General features: G+C 44.5%; 1 protein-coding gene across 4 annotated transcripts in view; it reads left to right on the top strand.

Annotated features, from left to right (window-relative positions):
• Nucleotides 1-19,164, top strand: part of PSD3 (pleckstrin and Sec7 domain containing 3) — an 835,030-nt gene that overhangs the window by 293,578 nt on the left and 522,288 nt on the right. For all 4 annotated transcript variants that reach the window (XM_069742411.1, XM_069742393.1, XM_069742401.1 and 1 more), the window contains exon 4: nucleotides 2,765-3,154. In XM_069742411.1, coding sequence (XP_069598512.1) covers nucleotides 2,765-3,154 — 390 coding nt within the window. The remainder of the gene's footprint in view (nucleotides 1-2,764; nucleotides 3,155-19,164) is intronic.

The raw sequence follows: 19,164 nt of genomic DNA, 5'->3' as shown, positions 1-19,164 counted from the left end.
CAAAACACAGATATAACATGGAATGCAGCTTTACTCTGTGTGTCCCAATCAAGTCTAAAGGCAGGAAAGACGTGCATAAGGCATGGCTGATTTCAGACTGCCCATCATATTGTTCTCCCAGAGATTAGCCGCCAGCCGACATGGCAGCTTTCTCATACAGAACACAGGAGTGATGGCTGTTGGCGGACTGCCTGAAACATCATTCGTCCGAAAGCTTTCTAATGTGTATGGGGCCTTTAAGGTACCCATAGATAACTGTGGGTCGAATAACTATTCATCCCAACGCTCCCATACATATGCACCCTTGGCTTGGCTGAGCATGCATGTATTGTCATGGGAAGAGGGGAGTACACCAGCCCACACTAGGGGCAGTCTTACACTATTTCCATTGAAAACACAAAGATCAGGCATGTTGTATTTCAGCATTCCTCTAATGTGTTATACCACCTAACTCCTTAAGGACCAGGCATATTTGGACTTTATAGGCTGACCTTTTTTTCTTTCCTTGTTGCATTTTGAGAGACTTGATTTCTGAGGGATGAATTGTATTTTTCAAAAGAATCATTTTGAGATGCATACCGTAATTCTTTTGTTATTATTCTGCCACTTTCTGGCTTTCTTATTTTCATCAACAAAAGGTACCGTCACATTTAGCGACGCTGCAGCAATATAGACAACGATGCCGATCGCTGCAGCGTCGCTGTTAAGGTCGTTGTGCGGTCGCTGGGGAGCTGTCACACAGACAGCTCTCCAGCGACCAACGATGCCGAAGTCCCCGGGTAACCAGGGTAAACATCGGGTTACTAAGCGCAGGGCCGCGCTTAGTAACCCGATGTTTACCCTGGTTACCATTGTAAAAGTTAAAAAAAACAAACAGTACATACTTACATTCCGGTGTCTGTCCCCCGTCGTCAGCTTCCCTGCACTGTGTCAGCGCCGGCCGTAAAGCAGAGCGGTGACGTCACCGCTGTGCTCTGCTTTACGGCCATCCGGCGCTGACACAGTGCAGGGAAGCTGACGCCGGGGGACAGACACCGGAATGTAAGTATGTACTGTTTGTTTTTTTTTACTTTTACAATGGTAACCAGGGTAAACATCGGGTTACTAAGTGCGGGCTTGCGCTTAGTAACCCGATGTTTACCCTGGTTACCAGTGAAGACATCGCTGGATCGGCGTCACACACGCCGATTCAGCGATGTCAGCGGGTGATCAGCGACCAAATAAAGGTTCTGATCATTCCCAGCGACCAACGATCTCCCAGCAGGGGCCTGATTATTGGTCGCTGTCACGCATAACGATTTCGTTAACGATATCGTTGCTGCGTCACAAAAAGCAACGATATTGTTAACGAAATTGTTGTGTGAAGGTACCTAAAGACTTTTTTGCAATTAACTAAAAATTTACAAAATTACGTGTTACCTTTATTCTGTGAATTAGTACGATTATTGTGAATCTAGATAAATATAGTTTTAAGGTTTTACCAATTTTACAATAAAAAAAACAAACAAAACATAAAATTTCTATTTTTTTCCATCAATGGAGCATAGTGAGGGCTTGATGCTTAAGGAGCGAGGTTTGGTTTTATCTGTGATATTTTTAGATACTTTTTAATCTATTCTTCAAGAGTTGGAACAAGCAAAAACAGCAAATCTGGTATTTTTTATTAATCTTTTTTACATTGTTCATCAAGTTTGATAAGATAATAGTGTCCTTACAGAAACTGTGATACCAATGATGTGCATATTTTTACAGAATAACTTTTTAATTGGAAAAATAGTTGTTTTTTTTTTATTTTGCCTTTACCCTTTTCCCTTTTAAAGTTTTAACTTTTTTTTAGCTTACCCTAACAGGCATTGTATTGGACATTGCCTCTGCTAGAGTGTAATATAACTAAGTTTGGCAGCCTTAGGGGCTATGGTTAGACCGACTAGCGAGACCTACTACCTAGCAACCTACTAATACCCATGATTTTGCCACAAAGGGGCTGATGGGTAACAAAACTCCCCTAACTCTTTCAAACCACCTAGTTCCAGTAGATATGTATGGCTTTAAATGATCAGGTTCAAAGATAATCTGGAGATTCCACAAGGAAGACTCCTGCAACTGGTGATCACATTGATACACTTTTAAGGAAATTTGCTACAAAGAGTTAAAGAGAACCTGTCAGCAGGATTTTGCTAAGTAAACTACAGTCATTGTCATATTGGCAGTGTTAAACAGATTAAAATGATACCTGGGGTGAAAAAATCTGTATTGTGGTTCTTGTGTAATCAGTGGTAGAAGTTTTCAGTTAATGAGATGCTCGGGGGCAGGACTGTATGCAGAATCTTATCTTCCTGCTATAGGCCAGAGAAACCAAGGAAAGATCAGCCCACAGGCTCCCCCGAAGCACAAACAGTCTGTCTCTCTCTCTCTGTCTTTATGATGAGGAAAATGTTTATTACTGCTATATACTTTTCTGCTGCTTCTTTGTTGGCAAAAGGAAAAAGAGCGTTCTGTGGAGTGTATCGGAGACATCATAAAACCTTGTTTCCACCCACTCGCTCAGAGTCAGTAGCAAATTAGGAGATAGAGGGGAAACTGTTGAAAATGCAGTGTACAAGACATTTAATGGTCAGAAATAGTGTTATTTATCTTGTATACACCTGACAACTTATTATGAAAAGTTACTTGAAAGTAGGGTTCCTGTTAATATTTCTACATAACCTAGTAATTGTTACTGTGATACACAGTATAAACTTTTAACTGGTTTTCTCTGTTCAAGTCCTAGGATTGTGATTGATGACCAGTATGAAGACACAAGATCAAAGCGATGCTCTGAGGACTCAACAGATCTGTACAGCTCCCAGTTTGAAAATATACTGGACAATACATCATTGTATTACAGCGTGGAGTCACTGGACACCTTATACTATGAGCCAGATAGTTTTTTCAGTTTTGAGATGCCACTCACGCCAATGATTCAGCAGAGAATCAAGGAAAGCAGTCAGTTCTTGGAGAGGAATGCATCTGTGGAAGTGGAACAGGAGTTTCTTAAAGTTGACTCTGGCAGTGGAATAACCATGGGATACGGTAGCGATGTCATCAATGGCTTGGATGATATCACAGAAGTAGAATTAAGTAAAACAAGCGAGGAGCTGGATATCTCAGGAAGGTAAGACTTCTCTTATTTTGTTTTAAGCTATGATGACAAATCACGATACATAATAATAATAATAATTTTATTTATATAGCGCCAACATATTCCGCAGCGCTTTACAAATTATAGAGGGGACTTGTACAGACAATAGACATTACAGCATAACAGAAATCACAGTTCAAAACAGATACCAGGAGGAGTGAGGGCCCTGCTCGCAAGCTTACAAACTATGGGGAAAAGGGGAGACACGAGAGGTGGATGGTAACAATTGCTTTAGTTATTCGGACATAAAAATGTATCATCTATTTTTGTGATGACTTCAGCATTACACCACTTGTGCCGAGGAGCACAAAAATGTTGCTACTTATTAGATTTCTGGAGTAAGCGCCCTAACAAATCGGCCCATTAGGGTGTATAAGGCGATCATCAATGAGTTTCATGTACAGACTGCTCACATTTTGCAGTTTTCCTCAAACATATTGATGAGACTTTGTTAAAGGAAGCAGGTAGTAACATAGTGCAACAAGTGACATGCCGAGCCCACACCGTATCATAAGACGCAACATTTCAGGAGGACATGCCCACTTCCTCATACATAATACCCATGGTTCAGCTGGACAGTTTTATAGACACTAATTAGAATGAATATAATCATATTCCAGAAACGTTTACAAAACTGGAAAATAATTCTATATATGCACGTAAGAGTTCCAGCTACAATGCGAGCAATCAAAAGAATACATTAAAACTACAGAGTTTCATTTAACCCTCTAGATTGCAACATGTCAAGATGGACAATCCAATAGACTTTCCATTGCAGCAGAATTTTCTTATTAGCTGTCATATACTGAATAATATCCACCTCCTCTAACACGTGCCAGTGTAATTCATTGATATTATGTCTACATTCAAATTAGTATCTGACAACCGATGTACCTGGTCACTATTAACATCCTGTAGTTTATAAGATCTAATAGGATTTATGTTCATTCAGCTGAATTTTAAGCAATCTAAAGGTTGGTCCAGTGTGACCACAAAACATAGTTCAATAGCCACCAGACAGGCAGGTTCCCAGCGGCTTTTCCCCACCCACTTCCCTGCAGTGACGAGTCTATCCTTGCAAAAGGTGGGAAGAAGCTGCCCGGACCCGCCTATCCAACTAGTCTCCCGTGCCGCTTGGATCCTGGTGGCTTTTAAAGTATGCAGCATTTGAGAGTCCATCGTACCTGCCTGAAATAATCCAGACAGTGTCTGATACATGCTGGCCGTGGATATGGAAACATGTAATTACTTGTTTTCTTCACAAAAAAATCTGGACTATGTCCGATGAAGATTGCAAGATCTGAGTAGTTTGTATGTGAAGCTCATTGATTGCCTTATACACCCTACATCCATGTTGTCCATTGATTCATTGGGTCCTGTGATAACTTGGAGTGGCTGGTATTACTGCTGTGCCTATGTGTTTGAACTACTGAGAAGTTGTGAATAGGGTTGAGCGAAACGGATCGTTCATTTTCATAAGTCGCCGACTTTTGGCAAAGTCGGGTTTCATGAAACCCGACCTGATCCCTGTGTGGGGTCGGCCATACGGTACGCGACTTTCGCGCCAAAGTCGCGTTTTAATGACGCGAAAAGCGCCATTTCTCAGCCAATGAAGGTGGACGCAGAGTGTGGGCAGCGTGATGACATAGGTCTCAGTCCCCACCATCTTAGAGAAGGGCATTGCAGTGATTGGCTTGCCTTCTGCGGCGTCACAGGGGCTATAAAGGGGCGTTCCCGCCGACTGCCATCTTACTGCTGCTGATCTGAGCATAGGGAGAGGTTGCTGCCGCTTCGTCAGAAGCAGGGATAGCGTTAGGCAGGGTACATTAACCCCTAAATCGCTTGTGCTGTAGCGATTTCCACTGTCCAACACCACCTTTTGTTTGCAGGGACAGTGGAGGCTACATTTTTTTTCCTCAGCGCTGTAGCTCATTGGGCTGCCTTAGAAGGCTCCCTGATAGCTGCATTGCTGTTTGTACGCCGCTGTGCAAACCAACTGCTTTTTTCAAAGCACAAATCCTGTTGCTCCTTCCTTTCTGTTTGTTTGTCCAGACTTGACTTTTTTGTGCAGCAGTCCACTCCTTGTTATTGCTGCCTGCCATACTATGCTGAGATTACTGCAGGGAGATGGTAATTGTAGGACAGTCCCTTTTTTTGTTTTTTTTTCGTTATATCTCTTCAAGCCACTTTCTGCCACAGAAAATATAGTCTAATACAGTGGCCCAGATTTATTCACTAGTCTCCCTGAAGAAAAAAAATAAATAAAGGGTGCAGATTAAAATTGATAAATCTGCATCAGTGGCAGTCCTGTGTGTGGCATCTGTGTCTCATTTTCTGGCACAGAAAACATACAGTCTAACAGTGGGCCTGATTTCTTGCCAATTCTCACATAAATAAAAAAAAATTAGTGGGAGATTAAGATTGGCATTTCTGCTTCGGTGCCAGTGCTGTGTGTGGCATCTGTCTCTAATTTTGTGCCACATTAAACCTAGTGTGTAACACTAGGCCAGATTTCTTTTAAATTCTCCCTGAAAAAAAAAAAAAAGTGGGAGATTAAGATTGGCATTTCTGCTTCGGTGCCAGTCCTGTGTGTGCCACCTGTCTCTAATTTTGTACCACAGAAAAACTAGTGTGTAACACTGGGCCAGATTTCTTTTAAATTCTCCCTGGAAAAAAAAACAAATAGTGGGAGATTAAGATTGGCAATTCTGCCTCAGTGCCAGTGCTGTGTGTGGCATCTGTCTCTAATTTTGTGCCACAGAACATACACTGTATAAGAGTGGGCCACATTTCTTCAATATTCTCCCAGAAAAAATAAAAAGGGGGAGATTTTAATTGTCAGTGTCTGCATCAGCGTCTGTCCTGTTAGTGGCATATCTCTCTGCCACTGAAGCTGTGTACTGTTATACATTGGGCCTGATTTTCCCTGCAGTCTCACCCACCTATAAAGGGATATATAAATCCAACAGAAGTTTGAGTTCACCTTGTAACTGGTTTTACAGTAACAAATACCGTTAGTTTGGTTACATTTTTCAAACAATGAGGAAGTCTGGTGGAAGAGGTCATGGCCGTGGGCATCGTCTGGCTACACAAGGCCTCGAATGCTCCCTTTTCTGGGAGTAGGAAAACCACTTTTAAAGCCGGAGCAGCAAGAACAAGTTTTGGCTTTCCTTGCTGACTCAGCCTCTAGCTCTTTCGCCTCCTCTTCTGAAACTGCTAAATGTAAAAGCAGCACATCGTTAGTGGATGTTCACGGTCAGGGACAAGTCGCTTCCTTGTCTTCTTCACCAAGAACAACAGAGAAGGATGCGTCAGGCGACACAACGGGTTACTCCATGGAGCTCTTTACACATACCGTTCCTGGCTTAGAAAGTGAAACCGTTAACAGGCCATGCCCATTACAAGTTGAATCGGACATGGAGTGCACAGATGCACAGCCACAGCCAGATTACTATGCTGTTCCTTTGACTCAGACCAGAACATTGCTCTCGCAGTGTACTGATCCAGAATCAAACCCTGATGAGACTATGGTGCCCCGTCACGAACGCTATACCACCGGCTTACACGGTGACACAGATGAAGTTGCACACGAGATAGAAGAGGAGGTCATAGATGACCCAGTTGTTGACCCCGATTGGCAGCCATTGGGGGAACAGGGTGCAGGCGGCAGTAGCTCTGAAGCGGAGGAGGAGGAGCCGCAGAAGGCATCAACATCGCAACAAGTTCCATCTGCCGGTCCCGTATCTGGCCAAAAACGCGTGGCAAAACCAGTTGTAGGACAGCGTGGCCATCCGTTTAAAGAAGCTCAGTCTGCAATGCCTGAAAAGGTATCCGATAGTAGAAAGAGTGCAGTCTGGCACTTTTTTAAACAACATCCAAATGATCAGCGCAAAGTCATCTGTCAAAAATGTTCAACTCCCTTAAGCAAAGGTCAGAATCTTAAAAGTCTAAATACAAGTTGCATGCGTAGACATTTAACCACCATGCATTTGCAAGCCTGGACTAACTACCAAACGTCCCTTAAGGTTGTAGCACCCTCGGCCAATGAAGCTAGTCAGCAACACTACATCCCTTCCCTCACTGTAAGCCCACCGTTTACCGCACCACCTGCAGTAAATGTGCAGGTTTCGTCGCAGGGCCAAAGCAGCCAGGGAATCACCAGGTTCGTGGTAGGAAACACTGCATGTAGGGCACCAGCAAGAATACCATCTCCAACCCTCTCTCAGTCTGCCATGTCCACCGGCACCCCCGCTAGTTCCACCATCTGCAGCTCTCCAGTCCAGCTCACCCTACATGAGACTCTCGTTAGGAAAAGAAAGTACTCATCCTCGCATCCGCGTACACAGGGTTTGAACGCCCACATTGCTAGACTAATCTCATTAGAGATGATGCCCTACCGGTTAGTTGAAAGCGAAGCTTTCAAAGCCCTGATGGACTGCACTGTACCACGCTACGAGCTACCCAGTCGACACTTCTTTTCGAGAAAAGCCATCCCAGCCCTCCACCAGCATGTAAAAGACCGCATCGTCCATGCACTCAGGCAATCTGTGAGTACAAAGGTGCACCTGACAACAGATGCATGGACCAGTAGGCATGGCCAGGGACGTTACGTGTCCATCACGGCACACTGGGTTAATGTGGTGGATGCAGGGTCCACAGGGGACAGCAATATTGGGACAGTTCTGCCTAGCCCACGGTCTAGGAAACAGTTGGCTGTAGGCATTCGCCCCCCCTCCTCCTCGTCCTCCTGCAGAAGCGAGAGCTCGTCCACAGACCGCAGTCGCACGACCACTCCATCCGCAGCTGCCACTGTTGCACACGAGGTGTCCCATTATGGGACAGCTAGCAACAAGCAACTCTGGTAGACCGTTTGATTCAGGCATTCCCAGCACACAGCGCCTGTGATGGTTCTCACACGAGGTGCAGGGGGCAACAGGGCAGAGGTGTTAGAGGTGCACAAATAAGAAATGGCGTTGGACAGAGGGGTTTTCTGACCAGGTTGTGGAGTGATTTCGCAATGACCGCAGACAGGATAGGTACTGCAGCATCAATTCAAAGTGACAGGAGACAACATTTGTCCAGTTTGGGTACTAACTATTTTTCATCCCTTATCGATGTTCTCCCTCAACCGTCATTCCCATTTGATTACTGGGCATCCAAAATAGACACCTGGCCTGAATTGGCAGAATATGCATTGCAGGAGCTTGCTTGCCCAGCAGCTAGTGTGCTATCAGAAAGAGTATTCAGTGCTGCTGGTTCAATATTGACCGAAAAAAGGAATCGTCTGGCTACCCAAAATGTTGATGATCTAACCTTCATTAAAATGAACCACTCATGGATTTTGAATTATTTTGCCCTACCTTTCCCGGCTGACACCTAGCTTTCCTATAAAAAGGTCTTGCTTGTGGACAGGTCTTACTGACTGTTCCAATCTCTTAATCTGCAGCAGCTGTTTGTCCAGCATACGACATGTTTACACCTCCCTAAATGCGCTAAATCCCCCCCACGGGGCCGTGGTCTCGCCACTTGGCGCAAGCACCCGTGAGAGTGCCGTTTGTCTGAAGAGGTGGGTGTGCCCGCTTTTGGCCGACGGCACTGCCACTGGGTCCCTCATAGTACAATAAAGTGTCTCTGGCGGTGGTGGCGCGCAACCAACGTCAGACACACCGTTGTAACATGAAGGGCCCTAGGCCTATACCGCCGGCCACAAGAGAGTTCCCCCCCCCCCAGCTCAAACAGTGCTCTACCACTTGCAAAATTATCTCTCACAGCTCCACCAATGTTTAGTCTATGCGCTGACATCCTTCAATGCCTGGCACTGACAATACCAATTTGTTGACATGAATGATGCTAGTTAAAATAGTCAGGGTATGTGCACACGTCAGGATTTCTTGCAGAAATTTTCCTGACAAAAACCCGACATTTCTGCCAGAAATCCGCATGCGTTTTTACCGCGATTTTGACGCGTTTTTGATGCGTTTTTTCCCAAATGCATAGAATTGCGGGAAAAACGCAGAAAGACCGCAAAAATAATGAACATGCTCATTTTTTTACCGCGATGCGTTTTTTTTACGGAAAAAAACGCATCCATGTGCACAAAACATGCAGAATGCATTCTAAATGATAGAATGCATAATGTATGCGTTTTTAATGAGTTTTTATAGCGTTTTAGCGCAAAAAAACACGAAAAAACCGTGAAAAAAACCTGTACGTGTGCACATAGCCTCAGGGTCAGTGTCCTATATTGACACCAGTAAATACTTAGCGGCACCAAATTACTATGTCTGAAACTCAGCAGAGGAACCCACCCCTGTACCTAAGTATGCCACCCTTTTTTTTTTTTTTTGGTTTAGTTGTTTTGAGAGACATTAACATCTATTTATTTTTGGGGAGTACTAACTGTGTCAGACACTCCTTCCAATCATCCTTCGGTGAACAAACCAATGCTGCCTGTGTACCCCTGCAAGATAATTCGAACTGCATTGAGCCTAATTTTTTTTATTTTAGGACTACCAAGTCTGTCTGCGGTCCCTCCTTCCAATAGTCCTCCACTGACCACACCAATGCTACCTGTGTACACCTGGAACCTATTTAAAAGTGCACAGAGCCTACTTTCTTTATTGTAGGCCTACTAAGTCTGTCTGCGGTCCATCTTTCCATTTGTCCTCCGCTGAGCACACCAATGCCGACCGTGTACCCAGCTGTTCTCCTCTTAAAAAAAAAAAAAGGCTGCTTTTCAGCCTGTCAGAATTATAAAACTACATTGGGGCCACAAGTTTCGTTGTGGTCTACAAACTGATTCTTCCGCTCCAAGGTGTTCTCCTGGTTGCCTTTCCTGAGCTTCAATATTCAGGCTCTTGTTAAATAGTTTTTTAATGGAACAACTGCAGTGGGGCTACTAGTTGGGTTGGGGCCTACTACCAGTGTCTGCCGCTCAAAGGTGTTCTCCTGGTTGCCTTTCCTGAGCTTCAATCTTCAGGCTCTCGTTTAATAGTTGTTGAAACAACACTGCATTAGGCCTACAAGTTGGGTCTGGGTTCTACAAACGGTGTCTTCAGCTCCATGGTGTTCTCCAGGTTGCCTTTCCCTAGCTTCTATCTTCAGGCTCTCGTTAAATTGTTTTTAACCCCTTCATGACCGGGGGATTTTTCGTTTTTCCGTGTTCGTTTTTCGCTCCCCTCCTTCCCAGAGCCATAACTTTTTTATTTTTCTGTCAATTTGGCCATGTGAGGGCTTATTTTTTGCGGGACGAGTTGTACTTTTGAACGACATCATTGGTTTTAGCATGTCGTGTACTAGAAAACGGGAAAAAAATTCCAAGTGCGGTGAAATTGCAAAAAAAGTGCAATCCCACATTGGTTTTTTGTTTGGCTTTTTTGCTAGGTTCACTAAATGCTAAAAATGACCTGCCATTATGATTCTCCAGGTCATTACGAGTTCATAGACACCAAACATGACTAGGTTATTTTTTATCTAAGTGGTGAAAAAAAATTCCAAACTTTGCTAAAAAAAAAAAAAAAAATTGCGCCATTTTCCGATACTCGTAGCGTCTCCATTTTTCATCATCTGGGGTCGGTTGAGGGCTTATTTTTTGCGTGCCGAGATGACGTTTTTAATGATAGCATTTCGGTGCAGATACGTTCTTTTGATCGCCCGTTATTGCATTTTAATGCAATGTCGCGGTGACCAAAAAAACGTAATTCTGGCGTTTCGAATTTTTTTATCGCTACGCTGTTTAGCGATCAGGTTAATACTTTTTTTTAATTGATAGATCGGGCGATTCTGAGCGCGGCGATACCAAATATGCGTAGATTTGATATTTTTTGTATTGATTTATTTTGATTGGGGCGAAAGGGGGGTGATTTAAACTTTTATGTTTTTTTTATTTTTTTCACATTTTTTTTAAACTTTTTTTTTTAACTTTTGCCATGCTTCAATAGCCTCCATGAGAGGCTAGAAGCAGGCATAGCACGATCGGCTCTGCTACATAGCAGCGATCTGCTGATCGCTGCTATGTAGCAGAATTGCACGTGTGCTGTGAGCGCCGACCACAGGGTGGCGCTCACAGCGACGGGCAATCAGTAACCATAGAGGTCTCAAGGACCTCTATGGTTACCATTCACAAGCATTGCCGACCCCCGATCATGTGACGGGGGTCGGCGATGACGTCATTTCCGGCCGCCCGGCCGGAAGCGGTAGTTAAATGCCGCTGTCTGCGTTTGACAGCGGCATTTAACTAGTTAATAGGTGCGGGCAGATCGCGATTCTGCCCGCGCCTATTACGGGCACATGTCAGCTGTTCAAAACAGCTGACATGTCCCGGCTTTGGTGCGGGCTCACCGCGGAGCCCTGCATCAAAGCAGGGGAGCCGGCATCGGACGGTATAGTACGTCCGATGCCGGTAAGGGGTTAATATAACACTGCATTTTGGCCTACTTGTTTTGTTGGCCCTACCAACGGTGTCTGCCGCTCCTTGATGTTCTCCTACACTGAACAAACCAGTGCCACCTGTTTACTACTGTTACCAATTTTGAACTGCATTTAGCCTACTTACTGATTTGGGCCTACTCACTGTGTCAGCCTCTCATTACAGTTGTGCTCCACTGAACAAAGCAATGCCCCCTGGTTAGTCCTGTTACCAATTTTGAACTGCATTTAGCCCACTTTATTATTTGGGCCTATATCTTTGTTTCCTCCTCATCCTGCCCATTGCCCAGCCAGTGATAGATGAGTCTGCTGGTACATTGACCCAGAACGCTACATTCCTCGTGCACGCTACACAGCAAGAATGTGACCCTGCTGAAAGTCAGGTTCCCCTTCCCGCATACCATAACACCTTACACGGGGACAAAGAGGAAGGTGCAGATGAAAGTGCAGGTTCCTTCATCAGGTGGGGGGGGGGAATACTCGTTGGCGACGTCACTGGCACAGGGCCCTTCATAGTACGCAAAAAGTGTTGCTGCCGGTGGGAGGCGCCCCCGCCGTGCAAACACACCGCCGTACTTTGAGGGGCCCTGTGCCAGTGCCAATGCCAACGAGTGCCCCCCCCCTGCTTGCTCAGGATCACAGCACTTGCAAAGTTTAAATACTTACCTCTCTCTGCTCCACTGCCCTGAGGTGGTCCAGATTACCTGGGCCCACTAAATACTTGAACCAGCCCTACCCCCCACAACTTTAGCCAAATGACCCCCAATTTCCAATGGCTAACTATTATTATAAGGTAAATTAAGATTGACAAGCTTCAGTAACAAGAATGGATGTTTTTGCCATTAAAATGGGCACTGTAGGTGTTTTCCTGGCCTCCACTCACTGCCGACTATGCTTCCCCATTGACTTGCATTGGGTTTCATGTTTCGGTTGATCCCCGACTTTTCGCGATAATCGGCCGATTCCACTTGACTTGACTTTTGAGATAGTCGGGTTTCGCGAAACCCGACTCGACCCTAAAAAACTAAAAGTTGCTCAACCTTAGTTGTGAACAATGTTAAGGCCTCATGTGTTCTCAGTATGTAGGCAATTCTTTATCCAATTGACGGGCCCTCACTACTTTCTGGGACGGTATGTATCAGTGCAGCATACTCCACCAAGTAGCACCATAGAGTGTCAAGTAGATACCTGATGCTTTGATCCAGGGCTTCGAGGAGATCCACCAGGATGCGATCTGCTGTTACATGGGGAGCATGCCAAGTCCCAGACATTGCATATACACTATTGAGTCACACTATGAGTTGCTGTGATGAAACGCACACCTGTGATTTAATTTTTTTATTTTTATTTTCAAGTGATTTGGAATCCAGCCCTCAATTGGTTGACGTAGTGGGTGTCCATAGACCACCGATACATCACTTTGTCCTCAGCGACTTTTAACTTGTGGAGATCGGATGTGTAGATTATCTTCCTTTAATTTTTTTTAGCATTTTCCAAAATCTTGTGAAGAGCAAAGAAGTTAATCTCTTGCTGATCAGTTCTATCTTTGAAGCTTGGTGCTATTTTATCCCACTACAGACAAGGTGGGGAGGTGTCTGCTGCAGCCAGTTGTATTACAGCCACACAGAGGACAGTCAGGAGAAGGGGGACATGGCTGAGCTGGGACACCTAGAGAAGATTTTTTATACATTGGCCAACCTGCATTGGAAACTACTCAGATGGACAAGTCCCAGGTGGATTCTCCCTGTCTGCTGCCCCGAAATGATATGGCTCTCCTAAGGGACTGGATGGGAGAAGCCGGCAGGGGTTCACCTGTCTGACTAGTCTCTCAGGCGGCTTTTAAACTTTCTTTGAAACAAAGTTTGAGTTAGAGATGTAAGGATGAAACCATACAGCAAGTGCCTGATAATTGCTGCCCAATGCAGCATGTATCAGCTGTCAGGTTTCCTTTAAAGAATAAAAAAAACCCTACAAAATAGTCCTCAGGGCCAAAAAGAGGGCATACCCCCAAGCCATAGACATGAAAACCAACATACAGATAGGATGGATAAAGAGATTATATAAAAAAAATGTATAAAATGCTCACAGCGAGGCGGTGTACAAAATCCATACCAAATAGGGGTTTATAATAATAAACATTTTTATTAGAAAATTATAGGCAAAAAAAGGTATAAAGTGAGCAGATGATAATAAAAAACCAGTGTATAAAGATAGTGAAAATACACTGGTAAGAAAAACACAAATCCAAAAGCAACGCCTGCAATACACAATGCTAAATAGATAATAGGTGCAATAGTCAGAATGTTATAATGGTAATACAGGCATGATAGCCTGATACTATAATAAAAGTGCTTTATGCATCTAAGACGTGAACATAGATAAAGCCCAGGATGGACAGTAGTCGGTTTAAGCCAAAACGGCCATGTGCTAGTACCTTGGGAGTCGGGACATGATGACCATGAGATGCCTGCGTGCAAGCAGGGCAGGAAGAGCATCGACGCGCGTTTCACCGCCTTGGCTTTGTCATCTGCTCACTTTATACCTTGTTTTTTTCTACAATTTTCTAATAAAATTTTGTATTGACTATTATAAACCCCTATTTGGTATGGATTTTGTATGCAACCACGCTGTGAGCATTTTATAAATGTATTTGAAATAATCTATTTATCCATCCTATCTATATGTTGGTTTTCATTCCTTTAAAGAATAGTTAAACATCCCTATGTGTTTTACTGCTGGGAACCTAACCATTGATCAGTGGTTTAGGCTGTCGGGATTGACTGGAATAAATGGTAATGTTTGACTGAGGTGGCTGGGAGACAGTGAAGAGTCAGTATTGTTCTCGGTAGGGAAGTTCTCATTTTGTAGATTGGGACATATTAGCGTGTCTACAACCACTACCTGTTCTTATGGACTTGATTTCGTCTGTATGCCTTCCTCTCACTTGCCTGTCACGCAGGGACAGTCGGTATCAGTAAGTTTCATGCTTCTCTCTGAGCTTCTCTATTTCTAGCTCTCATTGTTGGCAATGAGACCTGTGGTGGTGACGGAAAACTGTGTCGGACATTTAGTAACTTCTGCAGCAGAACGCAACCTGAGTTCTTCTTTCAGGTTTTCGGCAGAGCTTATAATAGTGAATAGTGTGATCACATCTATAAGAAGTAGTGTAATGCCCCTCCCTGCGGGGCATAATCTAGACCTCATGCTTTTCACCAGACCAAACTCTTGTTACATAAAAATTCCCGTTCTAGCTAAGCTACTAGATACTTTCAAGGCTACTATTATCATTAATGGGCATGACGGGAATGTGGGTAGGAACATAGCGTTGGTGGTTTATTAGAAGATATCACATGTCATCTGCAGAATAGTTGCACATTCTTCTTGTCATTCACTCATTGCTAAGCTCCTTCGTAACCACCTTTTGAAGTTGTCCACGTTAACAATGATCTTCCCTTCTATGCCCAGCTTGTCTGGCACAGCATAGATGGCATGGTTGTTAGTTACTGAAGTCTAGTTGCTGCAATTCTTCTGTGACTGTTTTTCTAGATATTAGTGGGGGGTAATTAATGTCCACATACCAGGAAATACTCCATTTATATTGTAAGGAATGGGATTTATTTACTCATTTACAAAGCTGTTGCCCAGTATATTCCTGAAGGCTGGTTTTCTTGGGACTCTGACCATTGCTTTAGCCCACAGATGATATTTTCATTGATTTTCTGTATTATGGCATTTACTAAGCTGCGGTAGAGTAAAAGCCTTGAATGCTATCATCAAATCAATAGATTGCATCTCCGTATACCAAGCTGCAGTCTCTGATGAGAGCTGCAGTGCAATGTGGTGTCACGCCGGCTGCTGTCATTCCTAACAGAATAGATGGCACGTTTCTCTGACACATACTACTGGCATTGTCTCGTCGACCTGGAGTACGTAATCACTTTTCATTGTATCTGTTGTCTGTGGATCATAAATTAATATCTACTTCTGCTTGTGTTTTATATTTATGCTGTCATTGATTCACACTTTCAATATTATAACCACCATGTAAATGACATCCTATCTCACTGTAACTATGCAATTGTATGGGATCTGCCAAACTAGTGTAAAACATCTCAGAGAAATGATCCATAATCATCTTTTTATTGGTGAAGCCACTTCAAAATATTGGGTCATTCCTGCATTTTACATCCCGGATAACCCCTGCAAATGTGTATACAATCGCACTAAATAATTGATGTCTCCTACAAAAAGTAAGGATTCTATAAAGATATTTTACTCAAACTATGCACATTTTTATATACAGTGGCATGTAAACATTTGGGCACCCCTGGTCAAAATTACTGCCATTGTGAACAGTTTAGCAAGTTGAAGATGAAATGGTCTCTAAAAGGGCTAAAGTTAAAGATTAACACATTTCCTTTGTATTTTAGGCAAAAAAAAATAACTGAAAAAATTGCCATTATTTTCATTTTAAAAATTACAAAAAGGAAAATGGGAAAATGCAAAAGCTTTGGCACCCTTGGAGATTTGTGTGCTCCGATAACATTGACCAAGATTTCCGACCTTAATTACCGTATTTTGCGGTTTATGAGATGCATCGGATTATAGGATGCACCCCAAATTTTGAGGAGAAAAATAGGAATTTTTTTTAATAAAATGGTGGTGCTTCTTACAATCCAGGGTGGTGGCTGCGGTGAAGCGGGGTCCCATGGTCGCTGCTGGTGTTCAGTGGTGCAGGCCGCAGTGGGGCAGGGTCCCAGGATTGCTGCTGGAGGAGGCAAGAGTGTGTCCAGTGGTGCGCGGGGGTTCCGCCAACATTTTGTGAAAGCCCAGAGCCCCAGCACTGGTTACTATACAGTGGACTATGGGAAAACGGCTGCCGGGGCGACGCATACGCAGATGGAGATCTTGGGGCTGAGATCTCCATCTGTACCGCATCCCCAGCCATTTTCCTGGAGACATTGCGTAGAGGCAGGCGCGGATGGAGATCTCGGCTTTCCTCCATCTGCGCCTGCACCGAGTTAGACGCCGGATGCCGGACCCTGGAAGAAGAATAGGGTTCGCCATATGCCGCCTCCACAGGGCTAACATTCGCTGTCGTACCACCACCGCTCGCCACCATACCACCATGCAGGACCACCTCTGTTATGTTTGCTAATGACAGGTGTTATGAAGGCAATCCAGAAACACAGTGTGCTTAGCGATCAGAGCGCACACAGTGATCTGACAAATACCCAAAAATACAAGAACGAGCTCTGAGACGTGGAAACTCTGTAGACTGCACACCTGATCCTATCCTAAACACAACTAAAAGCGGCTGTGGATTGCGCCTAACAACTACCTAGGCAACTCGGCACAGCCTAAGAAACTAGCTAGCCTGAAGATAGAAAAATAGGCCTGACTTCCCCCAGAGAAATTCCCCAAAGGAAAAGGCAGCCCCCCACATATAATGACTGTGAGTAAGATGAAAAGACAAAACGTAGGGATGAAATAGATTCAGCAAAAGTGGGGCCCGATATTCTAGGACAGAGCGAGGACAGTAAAGCGAACTTTGCAGTCTACAAAAAACCCTAAAGCAAAACCACGCAAAGGGGGCAAAAAAAACCCACCGTGCCGAACTAACGGCACGGCGGTACACCCTTGCGTCTCAGAGCTTCCAGCAAAACAAAAGACAAGCTGGACAGAAAAAAAGCAACAAAAAAGCAAAAAGCACTTAGCTATACAGAGCAGCAGGTCACAGGAACAATCAGGAGAAGCTCAGATCCAACACTGAAACATTGACAAGGAGCAAGGATAGCAGCATCAGGCGGAGTTAAGTAATGAAGCAGTTAACGAGCTCACCAGAACACCTGAGGGAGGAAGCTCAGAAGCTGCAGTACCACTTGTGACCACAGGAGTGAATTCAGCCACAGAATTCACAACAGTACCCCCCCCTTGAGGAGGGGTCACCAAACCCTCACCAGAGCCCCCAGGCCGACCAGGATGAGCCGCATGAAAGGCACGAACAAGATCGGAGGCATGAACATCAGAGGCAAAAACCCAGGAATTATCTTCCTGAGCATAACCCTTCCATTTAACCAGATACTGGAGTTTCCGTCTAGAAACACGAGAATCCAAAATCTTCTCCACAATATACTCCAATTCCCCCTCCACCAAAACCGGGGCAGGAGGCTCAACAGATGGAACCATAGGTGCCATGTATCTCCGCAACAACGACCTATGGAATACATTATGTATGGAAAAGGAGTCTGGGAGGGTCAAACGAAAAGACACAGGATTGACAACCTCAGAAATCCTATACGGACCAATAAAACGAGGTTTAAATTTAGGAGAGGAAACCTTCATAGGAATATGACGAGAAGATAACCAAACCAGATCCCCAACACGAAGTCGGGGACCCACACGGCGTCTGCGATTAGCGAAAAGTTGAGCTTTCTCCTGGGACAAGATCAAATTGTCCACTACCTGAGTCCAGATCTGCTGCAACCTATCCACCACAGAATCCACACCAGGACAGTCCGAAGACTCAACCTGTCCTGAAGAGAAACGAGGATGGAACCCAGAATTGCAAAAAAATGGAGAAACCAAGGTAGCCGAGCTGGCCCGATTATTAAGGGCCAACTCAGCCAACGGCAAAAAGGACACCCAATCATCCTGGTCTGCAGAAACAAAACATCTCAGATATGTTTCCAAGGTCTGATTGGTTCGTTCGGTCTGGCCATTAGTCTGAGGATGGAAAGCCGAGGAAAAGGATAGGTCAATGCCCATCCTACCACAAAAGGCTCGCCAGAACCTTGAAACAAACTGGGAACCTCTGTCAGAAACAATATTCTCAGGAATGCCATGCAACCGAACCACATGCTGAAAGAACAAAGGTACCAAATCAGAGGAGGAAGGCAATTTAGCCAAGGGCACCAGATGGACCATTTTAGAAAAGCGATCACAGACCACCCAAATGACTGACATCTTTTGAGAAACGAGAAGGTCAGAAATGAAATCCATCGAAATATGTGTCCAAGGCCTCTTTGGGACCGGCAAGGGCAAAAGCAACCCACTGGCACGAGAACAGCAGGGCTTAGCCCTAGCACAAATCCCACAGGACTGCACAAAAGTACGTACATCCCGTGACAGAGATGGCCACCAGAAGGATCTAGCCACTAACTCTCTGGTACCAAAGATTCCAGGATGACCAGCCAACACCGAACAATGAAGTTCAGAGATAAGTTTATTAGTCCACCTATCAGGGACGAACAGTTTCTCTGCTGGACAACGATCAGGTTTATTCGCCTGAAATTTTTGCAGCACCCGCCGCAAATCAGGGGAGATGGCAGACACAATGACTCCTTCCTTGAGGATACCCGCTGGCTCAGATAAACCCGGAGAGTCGGGCACAAAACTCCTAGACAGAGCATCCGCCTTCACATTTTTAGAGCCCGGAAGGTACGAAATCACAAAGTCGAAGCGGGCAAAAAATAACGACCAACGGGCCTGTCTAGGATTCAAGCGCTTGGCAGACTCGAGATAAGTCAAGTTCTTATGATCAGTCAATACCACCA

The sequence above is a fragment of the Ranitomeya imitator genome, chromosome 1, assembly GCF_032444005.1.
Source record: "Ranitomeya imitator isolate aRanImi1 chromosome 1, aRanImi1.pri, whole genome shotgun sequence".
NCBI lineage: Eukaryota > Metazoa > Chordata > Amphibia > Anura > Dendrobatidae > Ranitomeya > Ranitomeya imitator.
The sequence above is the reverse complement of the archived record's forward strand: the minus strand, read 5'-3'. Positions and strand labels throughout refer to the sequence as shown.